General features: G+C 44.2%; 1 protein-coding gene across 3 annotated transcripts in view; it reads left to right on the top strand.

The window, feature by feature from the left end:
* The window catches only part of LOC147123159 (protein sel-1 homolog 3-like), a 96,416-nt gene that overhangs the window by 69,738 nt on the left and 8,278 nt on the right, over nucleotides 1-18,400 (top strand). For all 3 annotated transcript variants that reach the window (XM_085968077.1, XM_085968068.1, XM_085968063.1), the window contains 8 exons: nucleotides 1,054-1,181; nucleotides 1,275-1,358; nucleotides 2,356-2,446; nucleotides 2,558-2,636; nucleotides 2,726-2,835; nucleotides 2,952-3,079; nucleotides 14,868-14,970; nucleotides 15,593-15,665. In XM_085968077.1, the coding sequence (XP_085824203.1) occupies nucleotides 1,054-1,181; nucleotides 1,275-1,358; nucleotides 2,356-2,446; nucleotides 2,558-2,636; nucleotides 2,726-2,835; nucleotides 2,952-3,079; nucleotides 14,868-14,970; nucleotides 15,593-15,665 (796 nt within the window). The remainder of the gene's footprint in view (nucleotides 1-1,053; nucleotides 1,182-1,274; nucleotides 1,359-2,355; nucleotides 2,447-2,557; nucleotides 2,637-2,725; nucleotides 2,836-2,951; nucleotides 3,080-14,867; nucleotides 14,971-15,592; nucleotides 15,666-18,400) is intronic.

Genomic DNA, 18,400 nt, shown 5'->3' with positions numbered 1-18,400 from the left:
CCTAAGCTCTGGAATTCCCTCCCTAAACCTCACCGCCTCTCTTTCCTCCTTTAAGACGCTCCTTAAAACCTACCTCTTTGAGCAAGCTTTTGCTCATCTGCCCTAATTTCTCTTTATGTAGCTCAGTGTCAAATTTTGTTTTATAACACTCCTGTGAAGCGCCTTGGGACATTTTACTACATTAAAGGGGCAATATAAATACAAGTGTAGTTGTAGTAGTAGTTGATAGACGAATGTCTATCGATGTAGTTTATATGGACTTCCAGAAGAAATTCGATAAGGTTTCACATAAGAGACTATTAACTAAAATTAAAGCTCATGGAATTGAAGGCAAAGTATTGACCTGGTAAGGAGATTGGTTAGGTGGTAGAAGACACAAAGTAGGGATAATGGGTATGTACTTGAATTGGAAGGAAGTGACTAGTGGTGTCCCATAAGGATCAGTGGTGGGGGCTCAACTATTCACTATTAATGACTTGGATATATACAACTTTATCAATGATAAAGACATTGGTGGCATAGTAAGTAGCGTAAACAGGAGCATAAAATTACAGAAATAGATTAAGTGAGTGGGAAAATGCTTCTTTAAACCTACCCCTTTGACCAAGCTTTTGACCATCTGTCCTAATATCTCCTTATGTGGCTCGGTGTCAAATTTTATTTGATAACGCTCCTGGGACGTTTTACTACATTAAAGGCATTCTATAAATGCAAGTTGTTGTTGTGTGTATTCTACAACATATGGAGCATCTAGAAGTATTTTAACGGGCTGCAATATAATCATTTGGGCTCTGATGACTTTTATATGCCCTTGTTTTACTCGAGTGGGTAATAATGTGACTCGTCACGGTCTAGACCTTGTCCAGGAGCTACTCCCTCTCCACCACCATAACTTTGCCAGAAGTGCGATGGAAACCCTGTTTTTGTGCATCATTGGGGTTTCCAGTGATTTTACATGGCTCTTAGGAAATTCCCCGCCACTGTCTCAGCAAATTGTTCTATTTGGATAATGTTTATTGAAATGACATTTATTTTATGTCCTTTTCTTATTAGACCGAAGCATTTCAATACTACTATAAAGCTGGATCTGGTGGACATTTTGAAAGTATAATTCGCTGCTCCTTTTACTGGAGTACAGGAAACTTTGAATCTATTCCACACAACCCCAAACAAGCAGTCCTGTAAGATGTATATTTTACATTCTCTCTTAGTAACCTTTAATTGTGAACAACTATCGAAAACTCTCATTTTTTTGTGTGTTTTTCCCGTAACAGTTGGACCAAATTTGTTGCTGAACAAAATGGGTTTTTGGGTTATATCATGAGGAAAGCAATGGATGCTTATCTTCAGAGATCCTGGTAAGATTTAGAGCTATGTTCTTAGGTGCCAGAGATGGCAAATGTTGCACTATTCCAAGGTTACAATTTAATTTTGTTTCTTTGTTGCTTGTCTAGGGTCCCAGACCTAAACGTTAACTCTGTTTCTTTCTCCACGGATGCTGCCTGGCCTGCTGAGTATTTCCAGCATTTTCTGTTGTTATTTCAGATTTCCAGCATCCGCGGTATTTTGCAATTATAGAGAGTAAATGTAATTGCTACTAGCAGATCTCCTGTGGCATTGCTCACAATTAGTCAAAGGATATGCTGTTGTATGACAATAGGGCAGTTGCCAATAGTGTGACATGAAGAAAATGACACTTACAGGTTGTGTGCAAGACTTTTTATGTACGTTAGAGATAGATAGTATCTGAATAAAGTTCAAAACTGAAACAATGTTGTATCTCACTCTTGATATTTGGTGGCACTGTACAGAAACTGAAAACTATGACATACACCAAGAATTAGAGGTTTCAATTATTTCCTTGGACGTCCCATGTTATCTACTCTTTTTATTACCTTTTGTATATCTTCATTCACTATAATATTGTAAAATTTAGTGAATTCACCTAATCAACGTATTGTAATAAGATAAAAGTAGACAACTGATCGCATTATATTTAAATTGTTTTGCAACAGTATAACTGATCAACAGTATAACTGATCTCTTGTGTTACATTTTCATGCCCCTCTTGTTTTAATTATTATTGAAGCTGTAAGCAGTATCAGCACTGCTGCTGGATCAGGAGCCTGAAGAATTTGTGCCAATATTTTCTGAAAATTATATTGCATAATTCTCCAGTCTCATTGTACACTGTGCAGTGTCACTAACTCTGAACTTTAATTGGTGAATTTGCATTATTGCGTAATGTTCACATTAAATGTACTTAAATTTCTGTATTTAGCATCTAAATTCAAATAGGTGAAATAGTTACTATTGATGCAATATTTGTTCAAAACCTAATCTCACTTGCCCTAGGAATGAAGCCCTGCTGTATTTCCTTGTCACAGCAGAAACAGGAATTGAAACATCACAGACAAATGTTGCCTATCTCTGTGAAGAACACGCAGTGAGTAACTGTTAACTGGTATTTTGATAGCTTCTGTTGGAAATTCAGGGCTTATCTTTTTCATTTTTGTGGACAGTAATTAAAAATCTACCTCGTGTTCGTTCCTATTAGGAGCTCACAAACAGCAGTGTTGATTATACCTGGAGATATTATAATTTATCAGCTTTTCAGCTGACTACACATCCTTTTGGTATGTATACTGTGCAGATCTGACCTGAAATTGCACTTCCAGTAAGTAGCAATGCACTAACCCATTTCTTAATTATGTGTAAATTTCAGTTCTAGTAAAAATGGGAGATTACTACTATTACGGTCACAAGAACCATAAAAAAGACATCACACAATCAATTGGGATGTATGCCTCTGCTGCTTTATATAATTATTCTCAAGTGAGTATTGGAGTTGTTCTAGTTTTTGGAACAGTTTAACACAGTCCAACAAATTCTGTAAGGCTGAGTGGGACATTTATCTTCACCCGTAACATTTCTCATTTGCCTTCTAACAGGCATTTTATAGCTTGGGCTCATTGGTAGAGGAGGGTCTCCATATACCAGAGAGCATTTTAAACCTCCTAAACCTGGGCACAGCAAACCATTCCAACAACATCTCAATCCTGCTGGAGTTATATGAGAGGTAATAGCAAAATGTATTTAAAAACATAATCTGTTCTGATTTCTAATTTTAGTTACTAATCAAACTGTTTAGTACTACAATGCTACATTTAGTAATGTAAATAGTAATCTAAGATCCTGTGCAATGGTTTCATTTTCATGTTCTAGTCGGTCGATACCTATGTCTAATTACACCATGTCGCACATTAGCAACCCAAGGGAATTGTTGGGCTGGATTTTCCCTGTGGAGGCGGGATGGCGACGGGAGAGGTGGTTGGCGGGTTCCGGTCCCGCTGCCGTTTGCAGCCGCTCTCTGAAAATAATTTTTCATTGATTGGGTTTGTTAAGCCCGGCCTGCGGGTTTCCCGGCCAATTAACAGGAAGCGGGTTTGATGATGCGTCATCAGCCGGTTTCCTTAAAGGGACCACGACCACATTGAGTTTGACAGTTGTGCTGTCAGTGTTCTACAGTATTGAGGTGCTGCAAACACTAACAAGCACTGTACAAAGGTGCACGGCTGCACCCAGGCTCACACATGACTCCCTCCATAGGCTTATGGAGGGAGTCACAGCACGCAGGGAGGTCCTCTTCCCTTCCCATAGGCAGAAGATACCTCCCCAGGACACCAATGCAGCCTGGTTGCACATTGCACAGGAGTGCACAAGCAGGGATGTCGTCAGAAGGACGAACCTGCAGTGTCGCAAACCTTTCAATGATCTTAGTAGATCACGAAACATTACTGCAAAGCCACACTCAACCTCATCCTACTGTGCCACTCATCACATCCCCATCACTCTGCCTTCTCTACCCTACTCCTACACGTCCTTACTCACACCAATTTACCTTGCACCTCCACCCATCCCTCTCTATCTACATTATCACTTCCCCATCTCACTAGCCACCCATCACACTCACCCTCATCCTAGACCAATCATACCAACTAACAACACACAAGCGTAGGCACATGTGTGTTTTAGCCAATGTTCATGTGAAGTTTCTGTTAATGTACTGTCAAACATTGAAATTGTAGGAATGTCTAGTTCCTATCCAAAAGACTGAGGTCCACTTAGGCGATCAAATAAACGAGGTTTAATGAAAACAAACAGAGTTTAACAGATAACTACAGGAGAACACCGAATATAGGTCTAGTCAGTTTGGAGGCTCCACGAGGACTGCTTGGGCGGTCCCGTGGCTGATGTCATGACGTCATCACGTTTTTCCCGCTGGTGGGGGATCACATGATGAACGGCGTGGCGTCATCGCGTTTACCCGCGCTATTAAAGTGATCGCGCCCTGTACATGTAAACAGTGAAAACAAAGATACAGACTCAGGCTGTAGCTAACATATTATTAAAGGGAATTATATACAACTGATCGGAGTCCCTTAGTGGCTCCGCCACATGCGCCCCCCCAGAATTGTCTTTAATAGCAAAAGTAAAACGGCGAGGAGGCCTGACAAGCCTGTCAGATTGACTTCTGTAGCCTTGAAGTGAAAGCTGATGGACGGCTGGCGGACGGTTGCGTTTGATCTGGCACGGCGACTGTGGGCGGTCGGCCACGTTTCGGCGGTTGTGCGATCTCGACTGGGCGGTCAAGGTCCAAGTGAGCCGGCTTCATCCGGTCAACCGAAATGTGGTCCGGTTTACCACCGATAGTGACCGAAAAAGTTTTGTCTCCCGGCTCTATCACGCGGAAAGGACCAGTGTAAGGGGGTTTGAGCGGATCCCGATGCGCGTCGTGGCGGATAAACACATAGTCGGCGTTCTTCAGCTCAGCTGGGACGTGGGAGCTCTGCAAGCCGTGATGTGACGTAGGCACTGGAGCGAAACTTCTGGCCGCCTCCTGATGGCTGATGAGCTGCTGGGATGCAGACCATGGCTCTGTTGGAGTCGGAAGGAAATCTCCTGGTACACGTAGTGGCTGGCCATATACGAGCTCCGCCGAGGACGATTGAAGATCTTCTTTAGGCGCCGTACGAAGACCCAAAAGGACCCATGGAAGCCTGTCCACCCAGCCCGCGCCTTGAAGGCTGGCTCGCAGTGTGGCTTTGAGCGATCTGTGGAATCGTTCGCACAGGCCGTTCGCCTGTGGATGGTAGGCAGTGGTGCGATGTAGCTTGACGCCGAGCCCCTGAGCCACAGCATTCCAGAGCTCTGAAGAAAACTGCGGCCCACGATCAGACGAGATGTCTGCCGGTACCCTGAAACAGGCGACCCAAGAGGAGATGAATGCCCTGGCGATGTCTGCGGAAGTGGTGGATGACAAAGGAACCGCCTCCGGCCATCGAGTGGTGCGGTCCACCATTGTAAGAAGATGAGTAAACCCGTGCGAAGGCGGAAGTGGCCCCACCAGGTCCACATGCACATGATCAAACCTACGTTCCGGAACAGCGAAAGTGGCCAATGGAGCCTTGACGTGACGCTGCACCTTGGCCTTTTGGCAAACCACGCAGGTGTTGGCCCAGTCGCGAACATCCATGTGCATGCCCTGCCACATGAATTTGGACGACATCAGCCATTGCGAGGCCTTCATGCCAGGGTGCGACAACCCGTGTATGGCGTCAAAAACTTTTCGGCGCCAGGCGACCGGCACGATAGGGCAAGGATCTCCTACGGAGACGTCGCAGAGTAGCATAGTGCCCGCAGCGTGGAATTTGACATCGGCCACTTGGAGGCTAGAGGGGTTGGTTCTGTAAGATTGGACTTCCAGATCCGAGGCTTGATCCGCAGCCATGAGGGCATAGTCGATGCCGAGCTGGACTGCATGAACGGTCGCGCGGGAGAGGCAATCCGCCACCAGGTTGTCTTTACCGGACACATGCTGAATGTCAGTGGTGAATTCTGAGATAAACGTCAACTGACGTTGCTGCCGAGCTGACCACGGTTCGACGGTCTTGGCCATAGCGAACGTTAGTGGCTTATGGTCCACAAAAGCCGTGAACGGACGTCCCTCTAGCAAGAACCGGAAATGGTGGATGGCTAGAAAAAGGGCCAGCAACTCCCGGTTGAACGTGCTGTACTTCTGTTCATTTCGCCGTTGTTGACGGCTGAAAAATGCCAGCGGTTGCCACGTCCCATGCACCCACTGTTCCTGCACTGCGCCGATGGCGTAGTCTGACGCGTCGGTGGTAAGGGCGATGGTGGCACCTGGCAGCGGGTGTACCAGCATGGTTGCGTTGGCTAAGGCGCCTTTTGTGTCGACGAACGCCCGGTCCATGTCGACCGTCCAGCTAATCGGATCCTTGCCGGACTTGCCCTTGAGGGCCTCATACAGGGGCTGCATGAGCAGAGCTGCATTAGGGACGAACCGGTGATAAAAATTTACCATCCCTAGGAACTCGTGCAGGGCCTTGACGGTCTGCGGGCGCGGGAACGAAGTAACTGCCTCCACCTTCGTTTGCAGGGGAATTGCGCCGTCCGATGTGATGCGATGGCCTAAGAAATCAATCTGCTGCAGGCCGAACTGGCACTTGGCCGGGTTGATGATCAAGCCGTGTTGACTGAGGCGTCTAAAGAGGGTGCGCAAATAGCAGATGTGCTCCTCTTTATTAGGGCTGGCGATGAGAATGTCGTCGAGGTAGACAAATAGAAACTTGAGGTCCCGAAGCACGGAGTCCATCAAGCGCTGGAAAGCCTGTGCAGTGTTCTTCAATCCAAACGGCATCCGCAGAAATTCAAACAGGCCGAATGGGGTGATGACTGCAGTTTTCGGGACGTCTTGCGGGTGTACGGGGACCTGGTGGTAGCCACGGACAAGGTCGACTTTTGAAAAAATGGTATTTCCCGCCAAATGTGCCGAGAAATCTTGAATATGAGGGATCGGGTACCGATCAGGAGTAGTGGCATCGGTAGTCGCCGCCATCCGCCGCCAGGTTTCGGAACAGTGTGGAGAGGCGAAGACCAGGGACTATTCGACCGCCGAATAATCCCTAGCCGCTCCATCGTGTCGAACTCCGCTTTCACAGCCGCGAGCTTGCCAGGTTCAAGGCGTCGGGCCCGTGCGTAGACCGGGGAGCCAGTAGTGGTGATGTGATGTTCGACGCCATGTTTCGTGGCCGTGGAAGAGAAAGTGTATCTGGTCAGGTCTGGGAAATCTCTGAGGAGGCGAGTGAAGTCATCCGGAGGTGGGAACGCACAGGAGACAGTGCGCGACACGGTGTTACCGCGGTGGCACGGGATGGAGTGAAAAGTGGCCGCATTGATCAACCGGCGGTGCCGTACATCCACCAGGAGGCTGTTGGCGCACAAAAAATCCGCCCCGAGGATGGCTTGAGAGACTTTGGCCGTGATGAAATCCCAGTAAAACCGCTGGCTGCCGAAGCACACCTGGACCCGCCGTCTTCCGAAGGTCCGAATGGCTCCGCCATTAGCCGCCTCGAGGGAGGGGCCGTGCCCCCCCCCGGCTTGTAGATCAAGATTTGACGCGGGTAGGATGCAACACTGCGCCCCAGTGTCGCAGAGGAAACGTCGACCAGATAGGGAGTCGGTGATGAAGAGGAGTTTTCCCGAATCACCGATTGCCATCGCAGCCGCGGGGTGCTCATTATAACCAGTCCTCTTTCGACAGGGTGGCTGCTGGGTTTTTTTTGAGCGAAAAGCTGCAGGGAGGGCGGCAGCATCTTGCTTTCGCGCCAAAACGGGCGTGGTAGAAGCACAACCCTGCAGGTTGAGGGGCTGGAGCAGCGTCTGTGGGTGATTACATCTGCGACAAGTGTTTGCTGCTAGAGGAACTCAAGTTCCATGTTATGGAGCTTGAGACCGAGCTTCAGACACTGCGACACATCAGGGAGGGGGAGAAGTTCCTGGACTCTATGTTTCAGGAGATGGTCACACCTATGAAGTTAATTACTGCAGATGTAGTCCGTGGTCAGGGACAGGACGGTGTGACTACGAGTGAGGAAGGTACAGGGATTCAGGATGTAGTGTTGAAGGAGACGCAGCCCTTGTTCTTGTCCAGCAGGATCGAGGTTCTTACTCCCTGTGAGGGTGGGAGCGGGGACTGCAGGGAGGATGAGCAACCTGGCCACAGCACCGTGGTACAGGGGGCCATTCAAGTGGAGGGAGTAAAAAGAAATGTTGTAGTGGTAGGGGATAGTATCATTAGGGGGATAGATAGGGTTCTCTGCAGTCAAGAGCGGGAGTCCCGAAGGCTGTGTTGCCTGCCTGGTGCCAGGGTTAAGGACATCTCTTCTGGGCTGGAAAGAAACTTGGAGTGGGAGGGGGAGGATCCAGTTGTCGTGGTCCATGTTGGTACAAACGACGTAGATAGGACAAGGAAGACAGTTCTGTTAAAGGAGTATGAGCAGCTAGGGGTCAAATTAAAAAACAGAACCTCAAGGGTAATAATCTCTGGGTTATTACCTGAGCCACGAGCGAATTTGGCTAGGATAAATAAAATTAAAGAGTTAAATGCGTGGCTCAAAGACTGGTGTGGGAGAAATGGGTTTTGCTTCTTAGGACACTGGCACCAGTACTGGGACAGGAGGGAGCTGTTCTGTTGGGACGGACTCCACTTGGCCAGTGCTGGGACTAGAGTCCTGGCGAATCATATAACTAGGGCTGTAGAGAGGGCTTTAAACTAATTAGTGGGGGGGAGGTTTCTAGAGAGCAAATAATAGAAATGACAACAGAGAAGGTCATAGACTTAGGTAGCAGTGGGGGAATTAAAAAACAGGATGTGTCAGGGAGGGACAGAAGGTATGGAGTAAAAAGTAAAGTACTAAAAAGGGAAAAAACAGGAACTAAGTGTTACAAAACATATTTGAAAGTTCTTTATCTGAATGCACGTAGCATTCGTAACAAAATGAATGAGTTAACGGCACAAATAATGACATATGGGTATGATCTTGTGGCCATTACAGAAACATGGCTGCAGGGTGACCATGACTGGGAATTAAACATACCAGGTTATTTAACAATCAGGAAGGACAGGCAGGAAGGGAGAGGAGGTGGGGTGGCTATGTTAATAAAGGAAGGAATCACTATAATACAGAGAAATGATATTGGGTCAAAGGAGCAGGATAGTGAAACAGTTTGGGTGGAGATAAGGAATAATAAGGGGAAAAAAACACTAGTGGGTGTAGTCTATAGGCCTCCGAACAGTTGCAACTCTGTTGGACGGAGTATTAATCAGGAAATAGTTGAGGCTTGTAATAAGGGAACAGCTATAATTATGGGGGATTTTAATTATCATATTAACTGGACAAATCATATTGGGCAGAGCAGCCTTGAGGATGAGTTCATTGAGTGTATTAGGGATGGGTTTCTTGAGCAGTATGTAACTGAACCGACCAGGGGGCAAGCAACCTTAGATTTGGTCCTGTGTAATGAGACAGGATTAATTAAAAATGTCCTAGTAAAGGATCCCCTTGGAATGAGTGACCATAACATGGTTGAGTTCCATATTCAATTAGAGGGTGAGAAGGTTGGATCTCAAACAAGCGTGCTAAGCTTGAATAAAGGAGACTATGAAGGTATGAGAGCGGAATTAATTAGAGTGGACTGGGAAAATAGATTAAAGGGTAAGACGGTACATGACCAGTGGTGTACATTTAAGGAGTTATTTTACAACTTCCAAAAAATATATATTCCACTGAGGAAAAAAGGGTGTAAAAGAAAAGATAGCCATCCGTGGCTAAGTAAAGTAATTAAGGATAGTATCCGACTAAAAACAAGGGCATATAAGGTAGCCAAATCTAGTGGGAGGATGGAAGATTGGGAAGTCTTTAAAAGACAGCAAAAAATAACTAAAAGATTGATTAAGAAAGGGAAGATAGATTATGAAAGTAAATTAGCAAAAAATATAAAAACAGACAGTAAAAGTTTCTATAGTTATATAAAAAGAAAAAGGGTGGCTAAAGTAAATGTTGGTCCCTTAGAGGATGAGACTGGGAAATTAATGGTGGGAAACATGGAGATGGCAAAAACACTGAACAATTATTTTGTATCAGTCTTTACAGTAGAGGACACTAAGAATATCCCAACACTGGACAAACAGGGGGCTCTAGGGGGGGGAGGAACTAAATACGATTAAAATCACTAAGGAAGTGGTACTTGGTAAAATAATGGGACTTAAGCTGGATAAATCCCCTGGACCTGATGGCTTGCATCCTAGGGTCTTGAGGGAAGTAGCGGTAGGGATTGTGGATGCATTGGTAATAATTTTCCAAAACTCACTGGACTCAGCAAAGGTCCCGGCAGATTGGAAAACTGCTAATGTAACACCCTTATTTAAAAAGGGTAGTAGGCAGAAGGCTGGAAACTATAGACCTGTTAGCTTAACATCTGTGGTTGGTAAAATGTTAGAGTCCATTATTAAGGAGACAGTAACGGGACATTTGGATAAACATAATTTAATAGGACAAACTCAGCATGGTTTCATGAAGGGGAAGTCATGTTTGACAAATTTGCTTGAGTTTTTTGAGGAAGTAACATACAGGGTGGATAAAGGGGAACCAGTGGACGTAGTGTATTTAGACTTCCAAAAGGCATTTGACAAGGTGCCACACAAAAGATTATTGCTCAAGATAAAAAATCACGGGATTGGGGGTAATATTCTGGCCTGGGTGGAGGATTGGCTCTCTAACAGAAAGCAGAGAGTTGGGATAAATGGTTCGTTCTCAGATTGGCAACCAGTAACTAGTGGTGTTCCGCAGGGGTCAGTGCTGGGTCCCCAACTCTTTACAATCTATATTAACGATTTGGAGGAGGGGACCGAGTGTAACATATCAAAGTTTGCAGATGATACAAAGATGGGACGGAAAGTAGTGAGTGAGGAGGACATAAAAAACCTGCAAAGGGACATAGACAGGCTAAGTAAGTGGGCAGAGATTTGGCAGATGGAATACAATACTGGAAAGTGTGAGGTTATGCACTTTGGCAGGAAAAATCATAGAGCAAGTTATTATCTTAATGGCAAGAAACTGGAAAGTACTGTAGTACAAAGGGATCTGGGGGTCCTGGTGCACGAAACTCAAAAAGTTAGTATGCAGGTGCAGCAAGTGATTAAGAAGGCCAATGGAATGTTGGCTTTTATTGCTAGGGGGATGGAATATAAAAACAGGGAGGTATTGCTGCAGTTGTACAAGGTATTGGTGAGACCGCACCTGGAATACTGCATACAGTTTTGGTGTCCATACTTAAGAAAAGACATACTTGCTCTCGAGTCAGTACAAAGAAGGTTCACTCGGTTAATCCCGGGGATGAGGGGGTTGTCATATGAGGAGAGGTTGAGTAGATTGGGACTCTACTCATTGGAGTTCAGAAGAATGAGAGGCGATCTTATTGAAACATATAAGATTGTGAAGGGGCTTGATCGGGTGGATGCGGTGAGGATGTTCCCAATGATGGGTGAAACTAGAACTAGGGGGCATAATCTTAAAATAAGGGGCTGCTCATTCAAAACTGAGATGAGGAGAAACTTCTTCACTCAGAGGGTGGTAGGTTTGTGGAATTTGCTGCCCCAGAAAGCTGTGGAAGCTACATCATTAAATAAATTTAAAACAGAAATAGATAGTTTCCTAGAAGTAAAGGGAATTAAGGGTTACGGGGAGCAGGCAGGAAATTGGACATGAGTCTAGGTTCGGAATGGTCATGGCCCTGTGGGTAGTGGAGTGGGCCCAGGGGCCGTGTAGCCTGGTTCTGCTCCTACTGTGTTCTAATTCTGTGTTAGATTTCAGGAGATGGTTTTATTCCTGTTCCTGGCTGGGGTGGAGATCGCCTTTACAGAAGGTAAGTACTGTAGAAAATATAGGGACAGAGTGATCTCCTGGAAGAATTTCGATCGCCTAGATGGGTCGGAGAGGAATTTCCCAGATTTTTTTCTCCCAAATTGGCCATTGGGTCTTTATCTGGTTTTTCGCCTCTCCCGGGAGATCACATGGGTTCAGGTGGGATGCAGAGTGATAGAAGATTTGAGGTTAGGATCAGATCAGCCATGATCTTATTGAATGGTGGAGCAGGCTCGAGGGGCCGATTGGCCTACTCCTGCTCCTATTTCTTATGTTCTTATGTATGTTCTTATGGATGGGCACCTCGTGGCAGCGCAGTACTGCTGTGTCACCGCGAAGATCTTGTCCGCTTCGGCAGCCAGCTCTGCGCAGTCTGTGACTTCCGACCTGACTTGCTCCGGTAGCTGGCTGAGAAATAGCTCCCTGAAGAGGAAGCATTCCGGTTCGGAGCGCAGAAGCGTGAGCATTTGGCTCATGAGCTCGGACGGCTTGGAGTCCCCGAGGCCGGGCATAGCGAGCTGCCGGTGGGCGCGCTCCGACTTCGTGAGCCCGAAGTCCTGTAACAACCGCGCCTTTATCGTTTCATACTTGCGATCTTCTGGTGGATTACCAAGCAGGCTGACGATCCGCGAGGCTGTGGCGCTGTCGAGGGCGGAGACCACGTAATAGTAACGGGCCTGATCCGCAGCGATGTTCCTGATTGCGAACTGGGCTTCAGCCTGGATGAACCACGCGGCTGGCTGTTGCTCCCAGAACTGTGGTAGCTTCAAAGCAACGGTTTGAAGTTCAGTAACTTCTGCGAAAACCGTTCGCAAAAGTCGGGGTCACCAATGTAGGAATGTCTAGTTCCTATCCAAAAGACTGAGGTCCACTCAGGCGATCAAATAAACGAGGTTTAATGAAAACTAACAGAGTTTAACAGATAACTATAGGAGAACATCGAATATAGGTCTAGTCAGTTCGGAGGCTCCACGAGGACTGCTTGGGCAGTCCCGTGGCTGACGTCATGACGTCATCACGTTTTTCCTGCCAGTGGGGGATCACATGATGAACGGCATGACGTCATCGTGTTTACTTGCGCTATTAAAGTGATCGCGCTCTGTACATGTAAACAGTGAAAACAAAGATACAGACTCAGGCTGTAGCTAACATATTATTAAAGGGAATTATATACAACTGATCGGAGTCCCTTAGTGGCTCCGCCACAAAATCTTTATTTTCAACACTTTGCATTCTTGGACAGATCTGTGTGCATCTTTGGAAGTGGCTTAGTGAGTTTCAGTGAATGGTGAGACATAACGGTACCCCCCGCAATGGTGATGAGAGTGAAAGGAATGGCTTTGGCATTGTAGGGATGCTTTATGGTGTTGGTGTGGGGTGATGCCCACCTGGTGCATCATGTGGCAGCCAGGGTGTATGGCCTCAGCGTCAAGTGAAGTAAATCTGGCCATGGTGAGGCCATCCCTGGCGTCCCAGGCAGCATTGTGGTTGGGTGCTGATGCCCTCTGTCCTGTGCAGCATCAGTTGATTGCGGAGTAGGTTGGTGCTGTTGGTGCTGCTGGTATGCCTGGTGCTGCTGGTGTTGAGGCTGATCGTGTCAAACTCTGAGGACCAAGGTGAGAGAGTGTAAACCGTACCCATTCTGATGGAATAGATGGCAGGAGAGATGACAGAAGCAAATCCGTCAATGGCGAGAGAGGTTGTTCCAGCGAGGTGCCACTGGATAGAGAGAAGGCTCCAAACACTTGCAAGCTACAGAAAGGTCTATCTGTCTTACAAATTCTGAGCTCTGAAACTGAACAGCTGCAACATGGCATCCTTTATACCACTTCTGCAGCTGTCAGATTATCAGATAAATCAAAGCAGACTCAACTCACGCCAGGGTGAGCTGTCGTGTTCCCCGAGCAGCGGGTAACCTGTGGGGGAGCACATAAAATTACAAGATAGGCTCAAAATAGCATTATATTGGCTGTTAACAAGCCATTTCATGATCTAAATTGGCTCCCCCGCTTGGTGTTGGGTCTGTTCTGCGCAGACAGACCCAACACCTGGGAGACTGACGTGGAGGTGGGTTGGCAGCAGGTTTCCTACCTGCTGTCAATCTTTGCTATTTTGACAGCGGACCCGCCTCCAAACCCGCCCTCTGATCGCTGGCAAAATCCAGCCTGTTGAGATTGAAAGAAATACCATGAGTTCCAGAAATCGGAAATAAAAATAGGAAAGGCTGGAAATATAGAACAGGTCTGTTATCAACTGAGGAAGAGAAACAGTGTCAGGTGGAGACCCTTCATTAGAACTGATATTGGAAAGCAAGAAAGCCCCTCCATAGGACTGACCAAAACAAAGAGGAAGGACAACAGGCAATGATCAGAAATGCTGATATGCTAGCTACTATTAAAACGAGGGAATTAATGGAGATAACAGCCTAAAATATAAGCTTTTAAATTGCTAGAAAGGTGCAAAGGGCTGGATTATAGAGAAAGGTCACGTCAGTCAGGCTGCAAAAAGACATTAAAAAAACAGAAGATGAGCACAACTGTGTCAGAATTAAAGAGAATGTGATGGAATTGCATAGGAGAATCTGTCAGCAAAATAAATTAAGACGTTGTTGGTCATTGTTCAGACCAGATGATTGCACAGAGCTCAGGAGGAAGATGAGATACTGTCCTTAGAAAGTTTACATTGCAGCTCAGTTGAAGCATTGCAGGAAGCCGAAGGGAGAGTTGAAGTGCCAAGCTACAGAGGGTCTCATTTAGCCACTGCATTTTCTGTTTTTATTGAAGAAAATTATTATGTGTGCTTTGTTGAAACAAGTTAGACTTCTGTTTTAGCAGGTTCTTTTTTTATATACACATTACCATTCAGTTGGATTTGTAAAAAGCATGTATGGCTATGAGTGTAACCCAACAGAAGTTATCAGGTGGCATCTAAAGCCATCTGGGACGAGTGACTGAAAGCCAGTCTTGTTCAATATTTGAAAGATGTGAATAGTTGCACAGTAACAACATAATAATTCAATTCTAGGCGTGAGCTGTTTTGGCAGTGCATTAACGCATTTCTTCATTTTCTCCATTTTCCTAGGTGTATAACTGTTGATATAGAAGAGGCTTTCATCCCATGCTCTATAGCTTTGCTTCGTGTTCAACTGAAAACTATATGGATCAATATCTGTTCTGCTGCTTTAGTATGTATTCCAACAAACACCATTTATTGCTTGTGGTTGCTCTTTACATTGTTGGCATTACACATTTTATGTTTTTCCATTGATTTTGAATTTTAATGGGCACCATCTTCACAAAAGTATATGGGAAACATTTTTTTTAACTTATGGACATAAAGAGCCATGTGATATTACCATCATGATGATGTACAATATAATTTACACCAAAGCGTCATGTGATAGCAAACAAAAAATGTTTGCCAAATAAATTCTCACGCATATCGTGTCTTTCAATTTCTGGAATCTCTGTGGTGCTCATAAAATCTAACCTTCCATGTTTGTGTACTGTAAAATGATAAATATGCTTTGTTATTACTTAGCTTCTGAGAGCTGGTGTCCAAGATTGGTCAGTATGGTAAAGGCCTAATCAAGCCAACATCAGCCAATAGTATTTCAAACTAGAGCTGTACATAGTCCAAGTTGTCGTTTCCACATAAGAATTAAAGGTATATGTCACTGAGCCCAGAGCATCTACACACTGCTGCCATCTACGGTGTATACATTTCAAATAGTTCCTTCTCAAACTATTGTACTCATTGAAGCTTTCAGAAATTAGCCATTAAATTGTCGGTGTTTGTGTTTTCAGTTATATACTGCAGGCTCAGTGCTCCTATCAACTTTGATTGTTTTTGCTGTTAAGCAGTACTGGGACTCCACAGGTAACTTACAATGATACATTGAAGAAACTCTGCAGGCTCTTAATTGTATATATATATTTTAGAAAAATGGGAAAAGTATAATTTGTGGTTATAATGGTGAAAATAAAGCTTTTGCAAGGTAATAGCAGTTCAAAACAAGGCCACAGTTAAATGACGAAGGACTAATGTAAAATAAAACAAACTGTTTGTACATTGAAACTTCATAAGACTTATCATGTGTCTTCATCAACTTCAATGTTCTTCACTTTCAACTTGTCTACTTTCAGTACTAAATATATACAGGCATTTACCCTCTCACCTATAACTTCATTGATGCTATCTTTCCTTCAAATTGATTCTAACTTAATATTTTACTCATGTATAAAGCAAAACATTATGTTTGATAAAAGTGTGGATAAACTTATAAGGAATCTATATAATTGTATTTCAGATATAAAAGCTGAATTTCCTTTGGAATTAAACATATTTTTACTGATATTGACTTTTTTAAACATAGCCGATCATGTTCTGTATTGTGAAATCATAAAAGTGCAATTTTATTGGAAATTGCCAGCTGATCCATCATGGTGTTGCTCTTGGCTATATTAGAGTGGAAGCACTGCCATGTTTGTTTCTGCTACTAAGATGGAAAAGTGGTTGCCTGGCTTGTCCCTTTAAGTCCATGACTCAGGTACTGATCTAAATAGGTGCATCCTGAGATCAATTATAGACTCATTATTAAGGGAAGGTTCTGTAGATTGTCTGCTGCGTGTAAATCACTGGCTCCTGCCCTGAGGAGAGGTCAGGTTACCAAGGTCAGAAAATCCAGCAGTAAGTTCATTAGACTTTTGACATTCTGAAGAGTGATATCAGAAGTGTAAACAAGACTATTTTTATATGTACGATAGCCTTCGATCTAGTTCCTTTTCTCTCCAGTTTTGAAGAAGGGTCAAACCCGAAACGTCAACTCAAATTTCTCTCCACGGATGTTGCCTGACCTGCTGAGTTTTTCCAGCATTTTCTGTTATTTTTATATGTAGATCTCTCATAGCATTGCTCATGCTGAGATAGAGCTAACACTGTCACAAGGAGTTTAATGTGGAAGTGGAGGGGATCACGCACCAAAAAATTTGGAAATATGTTTGTAACTGATCTGACAATGAAGTGTCTTTTGATTGTTTCCTGAAAAAAGGGTGTTTTCTTCACCTACTGCAGGTAGTGAATAAATAAATGCTACAGTTACTTAAATAAATCTCTGCATGCAATATGGGGGAGCAGCTCTTTACTGTCCCTTGTTTAAGGTGAGGTTTTTTTAAGGCTAAGAAATATATTAAACTTCAGCTTAAACTTTTCTTTAACATTTCATTCTTTACTACAGTTCTTACTCAGCATATTTTGTTAATGTTAAAAAAAATTAAATTTAGGACTTTTTTTCAAAATTCCCTCCAAGCTTAAATAATAGTTCAGGTTGCTTCCTGTTATTGTTTATATGAACAAATATTGGACTGGAATTTGCGGTCAGCGGCAAAGTGACGGCGCTTGCTGCTGACCTCGAAGAAATCTGCCCAGAAAGATCTAGTGATCTCTGTGGCGTCGATTTCAGCTCTCCTGACCTTAGTTTGAATCTGGTGCCAAATTAAGCGAATCACCAGCGTCCAGCAACATTGATGTCATCAAGCAGGCTAAGTAGCCAATCACATTGAAGAATTGTCACAGACCACAAACCAGGAAGTAAAATGCACAGATTATAATTTACTTATAATAAATATTACAGAGAGCAAAATAAAGATTGGGACATACACATAAGGTTAAGGTAGAAGTTGAACTATCATAAACAAACTTTAAAAAAAGTTATATTAAAAACTTGTAATTCTTAATTATATTAATGGAAACATTTGACATTCCACAAATATAAAGTTAGTTTTTCAGAGTCAGAACAGTTGTTTAGCAGTCAGTACGTCATTAAAAACCCAGTTTCAACAAGGCTTAACATTTTAGGGGGTTTTAACAGTGATATTCCATCGTAAAAAGGGATGTTTTTTGTCCTCAGTGTGATTTCACTGATTGCCGGCTCTGGGGAGTTCCACAGTGCAACCTGTGGCGGAGCAGGGAATGACTGACCGCAACTTCAGGAATATCTGCATTTATCTATGCATGTGCTAAATCCTGAAGTTGCTGTCGGTTTCATAGGGGTAATGAGAGTGAACGCTGACAGTTTCTCTGTCATTACCACTGCAAAAATCTGGACCGTTGATTTTGAGCTCTTTGTGCGTGCATGTATAAATACATTTTAAAAAGAACAACTGCCAAATCCATTTAGAATAACTTACAAAATATAGTAATCTACACTGCTCATTTTCAGGAAATTTTTTTCAGAAAAAGTTGGAATTCATGCTTTAACTTATTCTGATATTTTATACAACAGAAAGCAAATACTGTTTTCTTTCATGGCTCCTAAAAGTGGTTTTCTTTACCATTAGACCTGTTAGTTCTCCTTCATTGTTGAACAAAGGGTTTGAAGGAAGAGGCAGGGCCTTACAAACAGCAAATCCTGGCACACACAATGAATGACCAGTGCTCCTGTCAAAAATTCTGGGAGTAGTAGGCACAGATCTGCTTGAAGATAGACATTGATGTTGACAGGCTATTTTACCATGGGAGGGTGTCATTGTTGAACCTATTTCAGTTCCAATATTCACACATGTACTTCCAGCATGGGCACTGGATAGCGAGCAGGAGGAAGAACCCTAGACAAT

This window comes from Somniosus microcephalus, chromosome 2, assembly GCF_052327205.1.
Source record: "Somniosus microcephalus isolate GS21.2 chromosome 2, FLI_Smic_1.0, whole genome shotgun sequence".
In the NCBI taxonomy this organism is placed as follows: domain Eukaryota; kingdom Metazoa; phylum Chordata; class Chondrichthyes; order Squaliformes; family Somniosidae; genus Somniosus; species Somniosus microcephalus.
Note: the sequence above shows the minus strand (reverse complement) of the source record. Positions and strands in the feature narration are given on the sequence as shown.